The 21,162-nt window shown below is 43.3% G+C and overlaps 1 protein-coding gene across 1 annotated transcript; it reads left to right on the top strand.

The window, feature by feature from the left end:
• Positions 1 to 8,420: 8,420 nt before the first annotated feature.
• RNF181 (ring finger protein 181) lies at positions 8,421 to 21,162 on the top strand. Its single transcript, XM_075207303.1, has 6 exons — positions 8,421 to 8,545; positions 11,689 to 11,815; positions 16,724 to 16,857; positions 17,026 to 17,141; positions 17,348 to 17,422; positions 20,766 to 21,162. The coding sequence occupies exons 2-6, from the start codon at positions 11,730 to 11,732 to the stop codon at positions 20,823 to 20,825; spliced, it is 471 nt and encodes a 156-aa protein (XP_075063404.1). The 5' UTR covers positions 8,421 to 8,545; positions 11,689 to 11,729; the 3' UTR covers positions 20,826 to 21,162.

Raw genomic sequence — 21,162 nt, 5'->3', positions numbered from 1 at the left:
TCCCCTAACTGCACCTTTCGGGTCATACCCACTTTACCTTCCCTCTCCTTCTCCTCCTTTGAAGTCCACTCCATTCGGCTCTTCTCCCCCATCCACCTCCGCATCTCCGTCATCTACCGTCCCCCTGACCCTACCTCTCTTTTTCTTGACAACTTCGCCGCCTGGCTCCCCCACTATCTTTCCTCTGACCTGCCCTCCATCATACTGGGTGACTTTAACATCCCTATTGACAACCGTTCTGACCCCGCCACCATCAAACTTCTCACTCTTTCCTCCTCCCTTGGCCTCACTCAGTGGACCTCCTCCCCCACCCACTGTCTTGGTCACTCCCTCGACCTCGTCTTCTCTCACCTCTGTGATCTCTCTGACTTCTCCAACTCTCCCTTCCCACTCTCTGACCACCATCTCCTCTCCTTCACTCTATCCTCCGCCCCTGCTCCCACCCCGCCTATAGCCACCCTCACCAGGCGCAACCTTGACGCAATCGACCCCATCTCCTTCTCCTCTCTGGATACTCTCCTATCACCCCTTCTCTCTCTGGCCTGCCCTGATCAGGCGTCCTCTCTCTACAACCTATCTCTCGCTACTGCCCTGGACACCGTTGCCCCGGCCTCTTCTATCCACCGTCGTCGCCTTATTCCCCAACCATGGCACTCCAAACTCACCCGCTCCCTCCAAAAGTGCTCTCGCACAGCTGAACGCCTCTGGAGGAAATCTCGCTCCCTGGCTGACTTCCTTCACTTCAAATTCATCCTCTCCTCTTTCTGCTCTGCCCTGTCCCTCGCTAAACAATCCTTCTTTAAGTCCCTTATCTCTTCTCAGTCCTCTAATCCCCACCGCCTCTTTGCCACATTCAACTCACTCCTCTCCCCCCCCCTCCAACTGTCCCACCCTCCCTCTCTGCCTCCTTTTTCTCTTCCAAAATTGAAGCCATCAGACGGAACATCTCCTCCTCCCACTACCCTCCTGCCCCCCTCACCACGTCACCTCCCGCCATTAACCAGCTGTGGTCATCCTTCATCCCCACTTCAGGTGAAGAAGTTCGCTCCCTTATTCTTTCCTCTCCACCCTCTACCTGTCCTCTGGATCCCATCCCCTCCCACCTCCTTCGCTCTCTCTCTCCGACTGCCTGCTCTTACCTCGCTCACCTCTTCAACCTATCACTCTCCTCTGGCGTTGTCCCATCCTCATTCAAACATGCTCTTATGTCCCCTATCCTCAAGAAACCCAATCTTGACCCCACCTCTCTTCCTAACTACCGCCCTATCTCTCTTTTCCCTTATGCCTCCAAATTACTTGAGCGGATTGTCTGCAGCCGCTAACCAGACACCTCTCTGACAACTCCCTCCTTGACCCTCTCCAATCCGGCTACCGCCCCATCCACTCCACCGAAACAGCCCTGGCTAAAGTTACTAATGATCTCCTATCAGCCAAATCCAAGGGTCACTACTCCATACTCATCCTCCTTGACCTCTCCGCGGCCTTCGACACCGTGGACCACCCCCTCCTGCTGCATACTCTTCTCTCTCTCGGCCTCTCTGGCTCTGTTCATGCCTGGTTCACCTCATACCTTGCTAACCGCTCCTTCTCTGTATCCACATCTGGTTCTTCCTCCACCCCCTCCCCTCTCCCAGTTGGAGTCCCTCAGGGCTCTGTTCTTGGCCCTTTACTCTTTTCGCTCTATACTTCCTCCCTTGGAGCTCTCATCTCTTCGTTCGGTCTTCAGTATCACCTATATGCTGACGATATTCAACTCTACTTCTCTTCTCCTGATCTTTCCTCCTCCCTCCTCTCTCGTGTAACTGACCGCCTCTCAGCCATCTCCTCCTGGATGTCTTCACGCTTTCTTAAAATTAACATCTCCAAAACTGAACTCATTGTCTTTCCCCCACCCAGACGCCCTTCCCACTATGACCGCTCTATAACTGTTAACAACTCCACTATCTCCTGTATCACCCAACTCCGCTGCCTAGGAGTCACTCTTGACTCCTCTCTCTCTTTTGCCCCCCACATTCAATCCCTTGCCCAAGCCTGTCGCTTCCAACTCCGTTACATTGCCCGCATCCGTCCTTTCCTCTCTCAAGATGCCACCAAAACTGTCATCCATGCTCTCATCATCTCCCGCCTCGACTACTGCAATCTCTTCCTTACTGGTCTCCCCTGCTCCCACCTCGCCCCCCTCCGCTCTATACTTAATGCGGCTGCGAGACTCATCTTCCTCACACGCCGCTCCTCCTCTGCCTCCCCTCTCTGTCTTGCCTTACACTGCTTCCCCTTCCCCTACAGAATCCTTTTCAAACTCCTCACCACCACATACAAGGCTCTCTCCCAGTCTACTGCCCCTTATATCTCTAACCTCCTCTCCATCCACACTCCCGCCCGCTCCCTGCGCTCAGCCAATGATCGCCGCCTCTCCTCCACTCTGATTACCTCTTCCCACTCTAGAATACAAGACTTCTCCCGAGCTGCCCCCCTTCACTGGAACGACCTCCCTCGCTCCATCCATCTCTCACCCAATCTGTGCTCCTTCAAGCGGGCACTTAAAACTCACCTGTTCCTTTAGGCCTACCAACCATCCACTTAACCTCTCACCTCTTCTGTTTCTCACTGGCTCCCTTTTCTCTCCCCTTTGTTTCACTGGCTCCCTCTTGTGCCTGATTTTGTCTACCCTCCCTTAGGATGTAAGCTCGTATGAGCAGGGCCCCTCTCCCTTCCTGTCTCCAGACCTGTTCTTCCGCTCCGTCTTTACAGTATGTGCCCGCCTGGAGTTTCTGAAGTTCTGGTACTTTGTGTTTATTGTTCTGTATTGTTTTACCCTGTATAGTCTACTGTTTGTACCATGTACGGCGCTGCGGATACCTTGTGGCACCTAACAAATAAACGATGATAATAATAATAATAATAATAATAATAGGAGGGGGGCTGCACAGAGAACACTATAGGGAGGGGGTGATGGGACCTTTTATTTAATGCTGAGGTGGTTTGGGTCTATAATTGAATGCGGGGCTGAGTGTGGGGAGGAGGGCTATCTATTAAATGTGAATATTAATTATTTCATGCTGGGAATGGTCGTGGGAAATGGATGTATTAAATGTAAATGCTATTAATTTACTGCTGGGGCTGTTTGGAGGGAGGGTAATAGGTTTATTTATTAAATGGGAATACTATTAATTTAATGTTGGGGTTGGAGGAAGGCCTAAGTATTAATCATGGGTCCTATTGATTTCACGCCGGGGCTTGGTTGAATTTTCTAAATGTACCCATTATTTTTTCCAAATAGGGCCCTCAACATTCCAGGATCCAGACAAGCCACAACTAAAGAAACCAGCAGCCACAGGTGGTAAAATTGACAAGAGCAGGTAGGACAGTTTGTCAAATGTTCTGAATCTAGTGCAGGCTTGGCTAACACCTGTGGCACTCCAGGTATTTGTCAAACTACAAGTCCCAGCATACCCTTCCAGCAATAAGCTGCTATATATTGGCAAAGCATGCTGGGGCTTGTAGTTTCACAACACCTGGAGTACCACAGGTTAGCCAAGCCTGGTCTAGTGGGACAATCCCTATTTTTGGTGACTGTTCTGCCCAAACTAAGGGGCAGGTCAAGACTGTGTACTCTTTATATACACACTACATTCTTTATACACTACACTATGGTGCTAGCTGCCCTTCGTGGGTTGACCACTCCCCCTCTAGTGTCTTGTCTAGCCTCTATGATGGCTGACCACACCCCCTCTGGTGGGCCCCTAGCGTTGCAGTCCCCCGGTGGGCCCTTCATGCCCCAGTCCAACAGTAGGTTGATAAACAAAAACCCACAAATTCCCAAACTCCAAGCATTGATTAGGCAAGAATGGGCGGCCATCAGTCAATATGTGGCCTATAAGTTGATTGACAGCATGCCAGGGCGAATTGCAGAGGTCTTCAAAAAGAAGGGTCAACACTGCATATATTGGCACTTTGCATAAACTTAATGTAATTGTCAATAAAAGTCTTTGACACTTATGACATGTTTGTAATTTTACTTCAGTATACATAGCAACATCTGACAAAAATGTCTAAAAACACTGAAGCAGCAAACTTTGTAAAAACCAATACTTGTGTAATTCTCAAAACTTTTGGCCATCATTGTAAATAGTTAAGTCTCACATAAATAATGTCATGTTGGATGTCACAATATAAACCTGCACTTTCACAGAGATGTTCAAAACAATTGCACCACAGCAAGGAAAGTATAAGTCCAGGCACTTAGATACAGCTGTAAACTATAAAAGTGTGAAGGGGTAAAAGGGTCTCAAATAAATACTAATAGTCCAGCCCGAATTGACAATGGTGCCAACAACGCTCATCAAATAATAGAAACGGAGCACGATATGTATATACAGGATACACTAAATAAATTACAGCATGTAAGGCAGGTTTACAGTCCAGGCAGTTTCAATATCAGCTAGGATAGTTACCATAGGCAGGCACCATAAGAGTAAATATGGTGCTCTCCTAAGAACTATTTGTATACCAGCTATATAATTGGAAGACAGTCGCTTCAAATAGAGATCACTAGGACCAAGTTCCATAGCCTGTACAGGTCACATACAATGGTTAGAACAATCGAACCATATATTGTTTAGAGAGAGATGGAATCATGGTCTAATTTTGGTTTGAATTTCAAGAAGATTTATCTATAAATTATGGCGCTCATAATCCACAACATACTTTCCCACCAGGATTCCAAATAAGAGAAAGAAGACACACGTTTCATGGGGCAGAGGGTATATTTCAGTTTCCCACACTCAAATATAATAGGAAAACAACTGATTTATACCAATGAACACATAACCCAGAAAAATCACTAACATTCTCTTATCTTTGATAGCCTAGAAACTCAGTGAGGGGTCAGCATCTGCCAGATAAAGGAACATTCATCTACATAGAGTAACATTTTTTCTTTAGTATCTCCAATAAAGAGATCATGATCTCTAATATAGAGACATGTGGCCGCACTAATTAGGAGACCAGTGCTATAACAAACAATGGCTGGGAGATTGGGCAGCCTGTTGGGTTACCCTAGCCAAGGGGTATGGAGGAATATATGGTCATTGCCTTGAATTTTAGCTTCAGGACCGCTATAATTCAGCTTTATCCAGGCAATAAACTAAGGTCCAGTAATAAACTTAGTCAGTAGCCCATAGGAATTGCAACACCGAATCAAATGTTTTCACTGCATCTAAGGAGACTATAATATGGGACCCAGATGTATTGTGATTGATAGTTAAATTAATAAACTACTTAGATTAATTACTGTTGATTTCCAGGGCACAAGCCCTGTTTAGTCAGGATTTATAGTAGAGAGTTTATGGCTTATTTAATCACAACGGTAATATTTTGGCTAGAATTTCACATTTGTACTGACAAGAGAAATCAGTCTTACCCAGGGGAGTCTGGCCTTAAGAAAAATAGATATTAGGGCTTCAGTCATAGAACCAGCATTAAACGGAGACAAAGATTTAGCAACCAACCTACTCCCACTAGGTGGAAGGTCATCAGTATGGGGATTTCCTGCTGCGGAAGGAAGCAATTGCCAAGTGTACCTCCTGTACAGAGGTGTTAGCATCCTGGCAGAGAGAGGCACCTCCTGCAAATAGTTCTGGATAGCTGAGGCTGTCTTATGGTTGCACAAAAATTAGTAAAGAATGCAGCAAGTCTGGCACATGTATTGTCTGCATCCCTAGAAGCAACGTTTTTGTTCAGGATATGAGATGTGGATGCAGGTCCTTTCATCATCATCATCATCATCATTTATTTATATAGCGCCAGCAAATTCCGTAGCGCTTTACAATTGGGAACAAAGAGTAATAAAACAATACTGGGTAATACATACAGACAGACAGGTAAGAGAACCCTGCTCACAAGCTTATAATCTATGGGACAATGGGAGTTAGAAACACAAGGGCACGTGCTACATCATATTGCACACTGGACCAGCTAGAATGCAAAGGTAAAAGTATTGAGTGAGCTGTGTGATCAGTCACACAGCAATGATGGTCTGAGGGTTGTTGTCTTGTGTTAGCTGTGTAATGAAAAGGTGGGAGGCCAGAACAAGGGGAGTGTATAGCTGAGACATAGAGAGCCTATTGCCATATGCTAATGAACATTATGACCAAATAAACAGCTCAAATAATGAAGAGGGGGGATACAAACAAGTGAAATGGGTAACATTTATCCGTTTAACCCTCCTTGAATCTTCTACCCCAACTTGAACTCCAGTTAAAGGAAGCAACATACTAAAGGAAGTTGCGGTTTAAATAAAACCAGTTATTTTTGCCAAAAAGTATCCGCATGTAGACATTTATGTCCCTGTGCTTCCTGTGCAACACATTCACAGTTCCAGCATGATGGAGAAATACAGATCCGATCAGGTGGAATGAGATTTTCTAGAAAAATGGCCGCTGGACAGGGAGGATATTATTTCATCCTCCACTGGACTCTACAATCTAACCACTCATCGGAAGCTTCACTGAGGAGAATACAAACTAGGAATTCTACTATTTATTTTTTCATTACTAAACACCATTCCCAGCATCAGTCTCAGGACATAGGCAGGCACTTTAGTGAGCACGATTTCTACATATCTGTTGTTATTCTGTCACTCAGTTCTTTGTTGTGTGTGTGCGATATGGGAGAGGAGACTTAATAGGTCTTTGAATTTTACAAACTAATGTCTAAAAGCATCTAAAAAGTAGGGATAAAATTAAATTAAACCTACCGAAGCCCCCAGCCGTTCAGTTACATTTTCAATACCACCACTTCTAAATTCCCATTTCGACCACTGATTGGCGCTATACAAACTATAATAATAATTATTATAAATACACTACTACATGTGTGTGCTTTTCAGTCGTGTCTGCTGTAGATACTGGATCAGTAATTGTTAATTGTATTGCAGACAATGTAAGTTTGAAAGGTCAATTATATCTACACTATTGTTGGGCACAAGTATCCTCATTTGGATGTCTGCCATAGAAATACTGCTGTTGTACACTGGACGTATCTTGAGACTTAACATACGCATAAATAAAACATATCAAACGCCTATTTTCTCTGTAGTTGGTATGTTCTCCCCTCTGATTCCATCCATGGTGTTAACTGTGTGTGGGTCCATCCCCCACCCCTAAATCACACAGACAGGCATAAGGAGCCCCCATTCCAACTGGCACTAGTGTGTCTGTGGTTGTGAATCTATACTGCAAACCACATTGGGTTAGAGACTGATGAAAACAGACTGTGATTGTACAACGCTCCCTCCAACCAATCCTGACATTAGATAGCAAACACATTTAATATATAAACCTATTTCCCTCCCTCCAAACAGCCCCAACAATAATTTAAGTAGCATTTACCAGAGCCGTAACGAGGCATGTGCGGGCGATGCCGTCGCCAAGGGGGTGCAGCAGCCGCCCGCTACCTGCCTCCGTACCTTCATCCCTTCAGTTCCGCAGTGGAACGCATGTACGGTCCAAATGGCGAACTTCCTGTCAGTGGTACGCGGAACTGAGGGGGTAAAGTATCTCTCTCTCCTCCTTACTGAGGAGATCTCGTGACACTCTCATGAGATCTTCTCAGTAAGGAGATTACTGAGCGCCGCGGAAGGACTATAGTGACAGGCTCAGCAGCATTGATCGGGCCGGGGCACCCCCCACATCCATCAATAATGTTGCTGAGCACTTTTAAGGACCCCCTGGATGCCCGAGGCCCCTGGGCTGTAGCCCAGTTAGACCTCGGGTTAATCCGACCCTGGACACGACTGCTAATATATATATATATATATATATATATATATATATATTTTATAAATATTTACTGACAATGCATTTCACTTACACATTAGTTAGGCAATGATCAACTTTATTATTTTAATTTTTTTTAGCTGCAACTTTAAGTGTCAGTGTGCTATTGTTCTAGGACCCCATAAGAAATGTTCCCCAGCACATCACACAGCAGCCCATGCATCCTGCAGAACATCACCCACTACTTCCTGCAGCACATCACACCACCTGCAGCACAGCACAGCAGACCGCCTGCAGCATAGCACCATACAGTACACCACCTGCAGCACAGCACAGTACACCACCTGCAGCACAGCACCATACAGTACACCACCTGCAGCACAGCACCATACAGTACACCACCCATAGCATAGCACAGCACAGTACAGTACAGTACAGCAGCAGAATAACACTGTCTGCTTACTAACTCCATTCAATTCATTCCTCTTGTGCTGATCAGCTCTGGACAGTCACATGATACAATGATGTCACACCCAGTACGATCACATGACTGCATTGTAACCTCTAGCTTGCATCTACCCGGCTGCCATCAGAGGGTCCCGCCTTCTTTAGAAGCTCATTGGTGCTTGGATAAATCCTAATACTCTTATTGGCTGAGACAGTGAGCAGTGAGTTCGGCTGCCCTGAGAGCTGTGTCACCTGGACTTCAAGAGACTTCCTGGATCTTCTCTCCCACTTCTCTGTGACTTGTCTTATTGGGGGAGCAGGTAACACATAGTACAGAGCTACTATTAGAGGGCAGTCTGTCTGATTATCTATATGGTTGTGTTTGTAATTACAGTACAATGGGAAGTCCCATACTTTTAAGTCATTGGGTCAATGTGTGTATCTATGTATGTATGTGTGTATGTATATATATATATATATATATATATATATATACGCAAGATCTAGTAGTAGTTTAAATTCTAAGTTTCGCAGCAAAATCTTTAATAATGAATGGTTAAAACTCATACACATATAATAATAACCTTGCATAAAGCTTATCTAGAAGATATTACCAACGAATGGATGGTCCAATGATTTCCTGTAGCTTCCGACTGGCTTTGTGCACTGAGCATTGGACTGGTGATAGTTGATCAGCAGCTGGTGCCCTTCATCTCACCAGGCTCTAGAATGAATGAATGAGCTATGTGGGAACACCCTTCCTACCATTTTTATGAACCTTTCCTCCAGGGGTACAAACATGGCTGGCTAACCCATATGTGAAGATAAAAGCATCCTAATAAAAGTTTGCATAAATAAGAGCAGCAGTTAATACTGTGCAGTATAAAGGTTTAGGGAATGGTGTCAATTTAGTAATAGCAGTTTGTAAATATGAGAATACATATTTAGTCTGTAATGGAGGTAAAATAAAGCAGGGTTTTATAACAAACTTAGCAGTATCATAAACAAATCTGGAGTTTAACAGTGACATTGTAAAAAGGTAATCATATCAACTGGTTGCATAAAACCATGTAAATATAAATACTATATAACTTAATAAAGACATCATAACAATGCTGAATCGATAAAGGTTAATTCTATTTAGTAGTAATTCAATTTTGTTATCCTAGGAAGTAAAATCATGAGTTAATTGAGGCTCATTACAATACTGAAACAGAAGTAATTGAAGCAGTACAGATTAAACCTATCAAATGTATTCTTGTTAAGAGTTTAATAATATGGTCTGGAATACTGTAAATCGTATTCAAATACAGTGTATTGTTACACAGATTATGTATAATAACCAATTATTTGTAATATTAAAACTATCTGTAAAGTAAGTAGTATAATTGAAAAGATCCAGAAATCCAGCAGAGCGTTAATTGGTATTTAAATCCACAAAAACTGTAGTCAAAACCAATTAGGCTATTTGAGATTTAGGTGTACATTTATCAAGCTGCGGGTTTGAAAAAGTGGAGATGTTGCCTATAGCAACTAATCAGATTCTTATCATGTATTTAGTACATTCTACAAAATTATTATTATTATTATTATTTATTTATAAGGTGCCACAAGGTTTCCGCAGTGCCGAACACAGTACAAACAATGGACAGTACAGGGAATAACAGTACAGAACAATAAACGAGTAATACCAAGACTTCAGATGCTCCAGGAAAAGCAAAAATATTGAGGTTGGAGCAGAAGAGAAGGTAGAGAGACAGGAGGGAGAAGGGCCCTGCTCATTAGAGCTTACATTCTAAAGGGAGGGCAACAGACAATCGGCACAGAGGGAGTCAGAGGAGGGGAGCAAGCGCACCCTTTTCAAAGGAGGATCCAGGAGATGAGAGCAAACATGGAAAGAGGGTTAAGTGGAGGGCTGGTAAGCTTTGAGGAAGAGATGAGTTTTGAGTGCCCGTTTGAAGGAGCACAAGTTAGGGGATAGACGGATGGCGCGTGGGAGGTCATTCCAGTGCAAGGGGGCAGCTCGGGAGAAGTCTTGAATTCTGGAGTGGGATGAGGTTATTAGAGTGGAGGAGAGGCGGCGATCATTGGCCGAGCGCAGGGACCGGGCGGGAGTGTGGATGGAAAGGAGATTGGAGATATTGGGGGCAGTAGACTGGGAGAGGGCCTTGTAGGTGAGGGTAAGAAGTTTGAAAATAATTCGATAGGGGAAGGGGAGCCAGTGAAGGGCAAGGCAGAGAGGTGAGGCAGAGGAGGAGCGGTGGGAAAGGAAGATGAGCCTCGCCGCCGCATTGAGTATAGAACGAAGGGGGGCAAGGCGAGAGCGGGGGAGGCCGGTGAGAAGAAGATTGCAGTAGTCCAGCCGGGAAATGATGAGCGCGTGGATAATAGTTTTGGTTGCTTCATTAGATAGAAAGGGCTGGATGCGGGCAATGTTACAAAGTTGAAAGCGACAGGAATGCGCAAGAGATTAAATGTGGGGGGTAAAAGAGACAGGTAAAAATGGGGGGTAAAAATGACAGCTAGATTCTGATTGGTTGCTATAGGCAACATCTCCTCTTCCAAACCCGCAGCTTGATAAATTTACCCCTTAGACTATAACAAAAACCTAATTTAAAATAATAAATCCTGAATTACTGTGATTTAGTTCATGTGTAGATATGTATTTGCAACAATACAGAAGATCCACGAGGCTGACATTGTGAAATTATGAATGAAGCAACACATTCATAACCCGCAAATTATGAATGAAACAAATTGTCAAAGACTAGTTGCAAGGACCTATTAAACAGAATCAACTCTACACATAACTTCACTGTGGTTGTCTTAACAGTGATTTCGAGTTTTACTAGCGTCTAACAGTTTATTGAATTTATGCGAGGTTTTGTTTAGATCTAACAGAATAATGGATCTTGTGTAAAATATATCTAGTATTGTTGCTACTTAATGATAAAAATGTATTAAAATGGTTCCAGAGGGGAGGTGATAATTATAATTGTTATAATAAACCTATTATCCAATATGGGGGTAAACGCCGCTTTAAAAATGTACATTTTTTTCAAACTATTTCTTATTATTGTCCCAAAAAGGACACTATGTTGATATCTTTATGCACACTGTGGTATGTAAAGATAGAACACAAAAGGACTCATGTTTGGGAATACCCAATTGTTCTTGTACTCTATATTTAATAACTGGGCCATTGGTTGTGATTGGATATTGAAAGGTGACATCAATTAATGAACTCATGCAATTTATAATCTTTAAATTGTTACATTTATCATCATTGTTGAATGTAAAGAGAAATGCTATTAAATTCTGGCATCATTTATAATATATATATATATATATATATATATATATATATATATATATAATTATATTATATACACACACAATATAGATTTTTTTGTGCCTGTGTAGGTATATATATATTTAGGGATAACACGTCTCCTTTGTTCAGCTCTTTTATCTAGGCACCCACTGTGTCACTCCTTGTTTGTCATGGCCTCGTACTTCGATGAACATAACTGTGAGCCCACGGTTCCTGAGGAGCAGTACCGGCAGAACGCCTTGTTAGAGCTTGCACGGTCAGTGACTTGATGGCTATAAATTGTTTAGGACGGCACCTAAACTGCTGTTTGTATGGCCATTCACACAGAAATTATTATTATTGTTAAAGCTGGCATCCACTTTTGCTTTAGTTATGTGGCGTGCCTTGTTCCTTGATCTGCATCTTCAAGCAGTGATGTAGACTCTTCCTATATCAATAGTTCTATAAAAAGCATTAAGGAAATGTATGTTATAAGGGTTGTATAAGTTATTTTATTGTATGGGCCAAATGCAGAGACATCAACCTGACCAGTTTAATTCTGGACAGGGCCTGATTAATGGTTCAGATCACCGTAGGTTAAAATGCAAGCAGAACCCACTCACCTTCCACGCCAGGCCAATACCTGTTAGGTAAAAACAATCTTGCCTTTAATTTAACATCCGACTCCCTTCACCCCACCCCACCAATGTTTATTTTTACGTGTTTTCAAAAGTCTGCTCCATTTGGCTTTTTAAAAGGGACATCTTTGTCCCACATTTTGTTGTCATTAAAATCAGAACTATATAGCACAATGGAGGCATAAATGAGCACTGATGAGGGTGGAGGGGGAGAGAGTTGTCACACCTACATCCTTGTCTCTCCTACTAGCTTATTCTCAAATGCCTACCCATGGATGTCTTTAGCCTTTACCATGGGAATGTGTCACAGAAAGGGTAGTGGATAATTAGAGTAACCTCTCATCAGAGCTGGTTGAGGCCAATACAGTAGAGCACTGTAAACATGCTTGGGATAGACATAAAAATATCGTTACCAAGAATAAAGGATCAAATAGCGTTTGAGGTTACCATAGGTTAAAAATTGGTCAGACTAGATTGTTGTTGTTATCTTTTATTTATAAAGTGCCACAAAGGGTGCGCAGCGTCGTACATAGAGGTTGGGATAACAGTACAGGGTGACAATACATAGCATACAATACATAGTATACAAGGTAGTACAAAACAAAGTGCAGTAATAGCAGACGGAGTGAAATATGTATAAAAAAGTACCAATTTAGCAAAGAGAAGCTCACAGGACAAAGAGGTAAAACTGAATTCCAATGTACAGATAGGAAGGGAAGGAGAGAGATGGGAGAGTAAATAAAGGGATGCGCCTGTGCCCAGTATAGTGGGCAACACTTACAGTATCAGGGCAGAGATGGAGAGCAGGAGGCACAGGAGAGGAGGAAAGATAGGGTCAGGAGTCAAGTGACAAAATGGAGAGAAGAGGCGTAGGGCTAAGGGCAAACGAACAAGAGGAGGAAGACACAAGGAAAGAGGGCCCTGCTCAAGGGAGCTTACAATCTAAAGGTGAAGGGGAGACTGACAGGAGACACAGAGTGGGAAACTAGGGTGAGGGACGAGAACACAGAGGAGTAAGAAAGAGGGGTGAGGTATAGAAAGGTTAGTTAGCGTGAGAGAGAAGAGGGCTGGAGGAGGACAGGGTTCGGCGGAGGAGGTGTAGGCTAACGTGTGCGGGTGGTTTTTAAGGGAACGCTTGAAGTCTGACAGGCTAGGTGAAAGCCTGATAGAACCGGGAAGAACGTTCCAGAGAAGGGGGACAGCACACGATAAGTCTTGAATGCGGGAATGACAGGTGGTGACCAGATGGGAGGTGAGGTGACTGTCGTTGGATGACAGCAGTGGGCGAGAAGGAGTATGAGTGGAGATGAGGTTGGAGAGATATGGAGCAGTGGAATTAGAGAGGGGTTTATAAGTGAGGGTTAGGAGTTTTAAGAAGATTCTGAAGCGGAAGGGGAACCAGTGAAGGGCTTGACAGAAAGGGGGGGTAGATGAAGACCGGCGGGAGAGGTAGATAAGTTGGGCTGCAGAGGACTGAAGAGGAGCGAGACTGGTAAGGGGGAGGCCAATGAGGAGGAGCTTGCAGTAATCAAGGTCTGATCTGGGCTATGTTGCAGAGATGGATTTGGCAGGATTGAGAAAGGGATTGAATGTGAGGGGTGAAGGACAGGGAGAAGTCAAGGGTGACTCCCGGCCATCGAACTTGGGGAGAAGAGGAGATGATAGTAGAACCAATAGTGATAGAGAGGGTGGGAGGGATGGAGTCTATAGAGGGGGGGGGGGGGGGGTGATAAGTTTGGATTTGGCCATATTAAGTTTGAGGAAATGTTGGGACATCCAGGAGGAAATGCCAGAGAGGCAGCAGGACACCTTATTGAGGATGGAAGGGGAGAGAACAGGAGAAGAAAGGTAGGTTTGGGTGCCGTCAGCATAGAGAGGACACTGGAGGCCGAAGGAGCTGATAAGATCACCCAGTGAAGAGGTATACAAAGAAAAGAGCAGTGGAAGTAGCCCTGAGGAACACCTACGGGAAGTGGGGAGGAGGGTGAGGAGGAGCCAGAGACAGAGAAGGAGCGGTCAGAGAGATAGGAGTCCAACCAAGTGAGGACAGTGTTAGAAAGGCCAAAGAAGCGAAGTATGAAGCAGGAGAGGGTGATTGACAGTATCAAAGGCTGCGGAGAGGTCCAAGAGGATGAGGAGGGAGTAGTGGCCTCTGAATTTGGCAGTTAAGAGGTCATTAGTGACTGATGGGCCTAGCTGTTCTATCTGGTAGGATAGGTTATATTGTGAGAGAGCACTGTAAAGAGTGAGGGTTGGGGAGGACTCAGACTGGTAGGGTGTTCCGTAAGTGGGAAGCAGCACTGGAGAGGTCTTGGAGGCAGGGGAGAGGCATATCAGTTTTAGCACAGCATTAAATATGGATTGTAATGGGAACAGATTGGTGAGAGGAAGGTCTGACAGGAGGAGATTGCAGTAGCCCAGGTGGGAGATGAGAGGGTAGGTAAGGGTTATGATGAGGTCCTGAGTGAGAAAGGGGCATATTCTGACAAGGTTTTGAGGGAGGAGTCGACATGTCTGTGCATGGATATGTGGAGTTCAGCTGAGGGCGGAGTTAAGTTTGACAGCAATATAGTATACATAGGAGACTGACGAGGAGACAATGTTGTAAACGGCGAGGGAGACACTGAAATGAGATGATATGATCTCATAATGTCATCTGATGCTTCTATGCAGGTAATGGTTTTTTCCCCATGTGGGACCAAGGGCCGCATGAGAGGCCCCTGAAAACCATCATGTTGTCTACAACACTGACTTGGCTATTATTAAACTTTCCACCTATGTATATAAAATTACAGATAGCTGGTCCGACACTGAGCCGCTAGAGGACTAAGCTCCCCGTACATCACTGTACAGTTCTATTTCAGAGCAATGGACTGTCCAGAACTTTGCATCTATCTGGCTCAGGTAAGAGGTGGGTCCTGGGGTGAGTGAGTACATATTTACGATACATAGGGGGGAGGTTAGCTTGAGTAGGACTCTCACCGCTAGTGGACTAAGTTCATCGGCCAGAATACCTCTTTGGTTCAGGCAAGAGGGGAATGGCGGTAATAATTGCAATAGTTAGGGGGAAAGTCGGTGAAATCAAAGTCGGAGGTGTAGAATCCGCTGTACTGCTTTAGTGCTGTCACTTGCATGGCAGCCATTTATATACACAAACACATGATTAAATATGGGCTGAAGAAAGATAGATTATGTGTCTGCTACGGAGAATGTGTTACATGCAGTGGAAATTTACACCAAGGTGACAGTGTGTCTCTTATGTGCTAAGTTTCACACCTCACTCTACAGAAACAAAATGTGAACAACAAAAGGTCAGTAAGGTTAATGTGTGACACTCAATGAGGGACAAAATCATAGCAGACACCCAAGAGGCAAAATGAGTTTCCATGTGTTGTTCAGCTTCCCATAAACTATTGTTCTCTGTTATCAGCTCTGTCAGACAAAGAATGCTAAATCTGACCACACAAACACTGGTCTAAATCGGCAGATTGTCCAGTGATACCTATTTGTCCAAACCTGCTGTGTGCGAGTTAGATGAGAACAATGGGAATTTGTATAAGTAGCTCTTTGACATAAAACAAATTGTATTTTAGAATTGGGCATCCTATAAACAGGAAAACAAGGAGTTTGCTGGTCTTTCAATAGCTAAATATAAACTGTAAGTTGCTTGAGGTAAAATACTGTCATTCACTTATGTGTTGCCCATAGGACTGCCTATCTCTGCACGCTACAATTGCATTTTTAGCTTTAGTACTCAGTGACAAGCCGCCTATATCGCTTTCCTAGGTAAGATCATTATTGGAACTCCTGGGGGTTTTGTGAAATTATTTTTTTCCCTTTTGTTCCAAGCTACTTCCTTTCTCTTAATTTGTTGCTATAAACCTCATGATGAACTTCTAAGCAGCATTGTTCATATGTACCATCACTTGAGGTCCTTCCTTCCTGACATACATGCAGGGTGGCATGTCCAAGTCGCCAGACTGTGAAAAACCCCTTCTACTATCTTATACTTTTTCTTTTGCTAAATTAAAAAGGATTTTCCAGCTTTTACTTCTAGTTGTTCTTTCCCTGCATTAGTATTTTAGGGGCAGGGGGTCATTCCATGTGCTAAATGCAGCCTGGGCACAGTACTTACAGTCACAGAGAGCACACACAAACATGTTCTCCTTAGTACAAGGCAAGAAGAAAGCGTCCCTGAGGGGATGTGAGCTCTTTTCATAAGGCAACAAACATGTGACCTTTGTTGATGATTGGCTATGGTCCATGCACTTCAATTGGCTGGATTCTCCAGTGGGCGTTACACATTCGGCCAACCACCACAATGGCGAATCACTGAAGATTGGCTGAATGTTAGTATGACCAAATCAATTTGCCCATTTCTGCTCCCAATATATTGTACTGGTTTAGGACTGTGTTACAACAGTGTTGAGAGAAGGCTTTAAGTCATGTAAACATGAATCTGTGAATGTTACAATCCCCGTGTTCATAATGGAACAGCTTTGCATTTCATTATGTTGGGCTTTAAGAACGTTCTCTGTCTCTGTCAGGAGTCTCCTCAGTGGGATGGATATTGATCTTGGAGCCATGGAATATACAGATTGGGACCACCGGCTCCCACCACCAGCATCCAAAAAAGTGGTTGAAAACTTGCCAAAGGTTACTGTGACAGCAAAGCAAGCAGGTAACTAATATTTAGAGTGTGCCTATCACATAGTGGAGGCAGCCATTGTTTGTGGGCTTAAGAAATATGTATGGGAATGCAGCGTATTAGTGCAATAGGAGCCATTGACATCTGGGGGCATTGTCGTATATATTGATCATTAATGCCCTGTCTTACTATATCCTTCAGATGCTGCCCTTAAATGTCCAGTGTGTCTGTTGGAGTTTGAGGAGGGGGAAACAGTGCGGCAGTTACCATGTGAACACCTCTTCCACTCTGCCTGTATTCTGCCATGGCTTGGGAAGGTAATATAACAATGTGCTTTCTTCCAAGTTGACTTGATGGGAACATTTATGAAAATGTATGCAGAGGTAACTGCAAAAAAATCAATATACAGTAGCTGTCATTTATAACATGGAAGCATACTGAATGGTTGCTATGGTCACCAGTTTTCAAAAATGTCCCCCAATATATAAATCCATTACTGAGATTGTCTCCTCTTCATCCGCAGACAAATTCCTGCCCTCTGTGCCGAGATGAGTTGCCCACAGACAGCCCAGAGTATGAGGAATACAAACAGGACAAGGTAATAAGTGTGGGAGACAGGGGCTTGGACAAGTTGGAGGGGATTGAGCTGTTTAATGGCCTAGTTGAAAGGTTCCTAATTCGGCACACAGCCTATGTACATCCTTATACAGGGGCATTGTCCCCATTTGTACTGCACTGAACTCACTGGAATTCCAGTACAAAACTCCCCTGGTACTGCTAATTCACTAACCAGCTCTGTGATACCAAAATCAGAATATGCATAAAGCAGAGAAAAACATTAAATCAGTTCTCAGATAAAATGCACATTGGCTGATGACCATGATACCATTTTAAATTATTTTTTTTAATTATAAAATCACCTAATTCTTTATTAGTTTTGTAAAAATCAGGAAAGGCTTTCTATATTGTAGACTATTTGTTAAATAAAATAAATTGTCAAAATTTCCACTCAGCCGGAGTCTACAACTTTCCAAAAAATAATATAAAAATATATATATATTTTTTTTTTCCCCAACAAGTTTTTGGTTCCTTGCATATATATCTGATTTAATGCACTCCGTATTCACACATTTGTGAACCTCATGCAAATGTGTGAGTATATGTGTCAATGGGGTATATGTTTAATTCTGTTAACAAGTTCAGTTTTACTAATGGTTTTTCCGACTGATTAGTCATATGTTCATATTCGTAAATAACTAATGCTCACTATGTCAATGAATGACCCCACTTTATATTCTAAGTCAGTCATTAGTTAAATAACAAATAAAGACCTTTAGTATTTATAATGAACGGACAAGACTCATAATGAATACAATTAACACAACCTATGACGCATAATATGTCTAAGACTTGGCACTTCCAGGTCAATCAGATAAAACAGGGTCAAGAAAGGGATCGATAAAATGAATGTCCCAGTTTTTGATGGGTAATTTTTCTATGGTTGTGTATCAGGGGTGAAATTATGTTATTAACAAATGATGTTGTTTCACTTTTTGTACAGTAGTCTCATTTGTTCTCTTACTATCATGTTTAAGCTAAGGTGTAGATTTTTTAAACCTTCTAATATGGAAATATGGAGGTATTGCCCATAGGAACCAATCAGATTCTAGCTGTCATTTTCTAGAACTGTATTAAATAAATATCAGGCGATACTGGCATTATATGATGGTCCTTCTGCCAAAATGTTCAGCAACGGGTTCCTCCCTGATAAATTTGCCATATCTAATGGTACTAGGCAGGGTTGCCCTTTATCCCCCTCATTTATATATTGGCCATTGAACCTTTGTCGGAACAGATACATCGCTCAGATGCTTACGAGGGTTTTAGTCTCCGGGGGAACCGATCAGTCGTTGTATGTTTGAGAATGTTACTGAATTTACACAAAATTCTTAATGAATATAGCTGGGCGTCCTATTATAAATGAAATACTACAAAATCGGAAGCTCTCCCCCTTAATCTCTCTTTAGACTCCTTGATGCGTCTGAAGGCTCGATGTAAATATACGTGGAAGGAACACTCTCCTACCTTGGGATCCACATCCTGGCCAACATTTCTGATGTATTTGATTTAAATACCTGCCTTTGATTGCCCAGCTCACTAAATTATCAACTACTTGGATGGGCTATGAGGTCTCCTGGCTGGGTAGAGTGGCGGCATTCAAAATGATTCTGCTCCCCAAACTCGTGTACATTTTTAGAACAATCCCAAAGCTGCTCCCTAAGAAATATCTAGATGCCCTGCACTCACTTATGATTAAGTACATTTGGAGGGGTAAGCCCTCACGTTTGTCTTTTACTCAAATGGCTTTGTCCAGAAGGCAAGGTGGACTTGCGTTACCCAACCTAGTAAAATATCAAGAGGCATGTATTGTTTCTCAGAATCTAGATTGGGCCCTTTTCGCTGGACCTGGAGCGGGCCCTTTACCCCTTATTTCCTATAGCTGAACTAATCTGGCTCTCTCCCACTCTGCGACCTCACCCCAGCCCCCTTCCTCTATTTGTGACACTCTTAAAGTTTGGGATAGGACAGTGGGATCCTCTCCAGATTTTGTACCCCCCACCAGTAATATCTCTCTCTCCAGTGTCGCTTCACTTATCGCCAGCCTTGATCTCTCTAATTGGATCTCTGAGTGTTTTCGCTCCTTGGCACATTTGTTTGGTGTGGAGGTTCTTTGCTCCTTTGCACAGCTGCAGGATAGCTTTGGCCTCCCCTCCAGAGATTTTTATAAGCGGTTGCGGCATTGGATCACTGACCTTCTCTGCAAGACCTGTCCGGTGAACCCCCCTCCACACCTTCTCTATTCTAAATTGACTAGAGCCAATAACAAAGGAAGTATCACATTTTGGTGCACCTACCTCTCCACTTTCTCTGCTACGACTAAACATACTTCCCAAACAAAATGGGAATCCGACCTAGATCCGACTCAATGGGACTGCATTTATAATAATTTAGCCAAAATGTCTAAATGCACAAACCACCTGGAAATGTTTATGAAGCTCCTATATAGGACTTACTTAACCCCTGCACGCCTACACAAAATATGGCCCTCTCACAGCTTTGCTAGCGTGGTTGTGGGAAGTTGGAGATATCTTACATTTGTTTTGATCCTGTCTAATAATTCAACCGATTTGGCTTGAAGTTTTTCAACTCGCAGAAAAAGTCACCACGGTAAAACTCCACTTCACTGCCCTTCTCCAACTATTCCCCGAACAGCTACCGCAACATCATAGATATGTATGGGGTAATAGCATGATTGCTGCTAAAGTGGGCATTGCACAGCAGTGGAAACAATCCTCCCCTCCCTCCATTACCAAAATTGTAGCTAAAATTCATTTAAGTTACGAGATGGAGACACACAAGGTCCCTTATTCCATGGCCCCATCCTCACCCATAGTTAAGTGGATGTCTTGGCACGACTTTGCTACGGAGGGTGAAGGAGTTAGGATGCTTGGCCTTTCAGACAGGATGCTCACTGCTATCCTGGATCCTCACGAACAGTCTTCCCGAGCCCCGTTATAAGACATGCAACAGTTTGGCCCTAAAGTATGTAATGTACTTATCTGCTGGAAGTTTGACTGATTTATTAATCTTTATCTGCTAATACCATTTACAATTCTGATTGTATATGGTTCGTATTGTCTGCTCCCCACTATGTACCCCTTCCCACTCCCCTCCTTCCTTTTTCTGTACCCCTTCCCTTACCATTTAAGTACCCCAATAAAAATAACTCTGTAAAAAAATAAATGATAGCTAGAGACTGATTGGTTGCTATGGGCAATACTTCCATATTTCCTTTTTAGAAGGTTTAGTAAATCCACCCCCACATCCGTTGTCTCCAACCATTGCCTGCTGTGTTATGACCCTCGCTGTGTGTGTTACAGGCAAGAAGGCAGCAGAGAGAGCACAGGCTGGAGCATCTACACGGAGCCATGTATACTTGACGAAAGTCCCTCACCCTGCCTGTCTAATCCTATGGGACCCTTTTATACATGATCTGAACCCCTTCCACTCACTGTATCCAGAAATACGGGTTCAGTGGTTAGCCAAAAAGCAGCACCTTGTCATGTTTTTACTGTTCTTTTGTGAAAGATTATTATTGATAATATCAAATGTCTTTTCCATTATCAATTTGACTTGCGTTAAGAGGGGCTGGGACAATCTGTTCAACCCTACAAATAAATGTTAGTAAAAAGGTGTAACTATCAACATAGAATTCTATAAAAAGTGACATCAACCAAAGCAATAAAGAATCATAAACAATATATATATATACATACA

The sequence above is a fragment of the Mixophyes fleayi genome, chromosome 4, assembly GCF_038048845.1.
Source record: "Mixophyes fleayi isolate aMixFle1 chromosome 4, aMixFle1.hap1, whole genome shotgun sequence".
Classification (NCBI taxonomy): domain Eukaryota; kingdom Metazoa; phylum Chordata; class Amphibia; order Anura; family Limnodynastidae; genus Mixophyes; species Mixophyes fleayi.
This window is presented reverse-complemented; position numbering and strand designations above follow the sequence as displayed.

Bases quoted from the DNA above. Each gene is read 5' to 3' on its own strand.
- RNF181 (XM_075207303.1), top strand. From the start codon at position 11,730: ATGGCCTCGTACTTCGATGAACATAACTGTGAGCCCACGGTTCCTGAG. The intron at 16,858-17,025 runs GTAACTAATATT...TATATCCTTCAG, and splicing joins TGTGACAGCAAAGCAAGCAG to ATGCTGCCCTTAAATGTCCA. The intron at 17,142-17,347 runs GTAATATAACAA...CTTCATCCGCAG, and splicing joins TTCTGCCATGGCTTGGGAAG to ACAAATTCCTGCCCTCTGTG.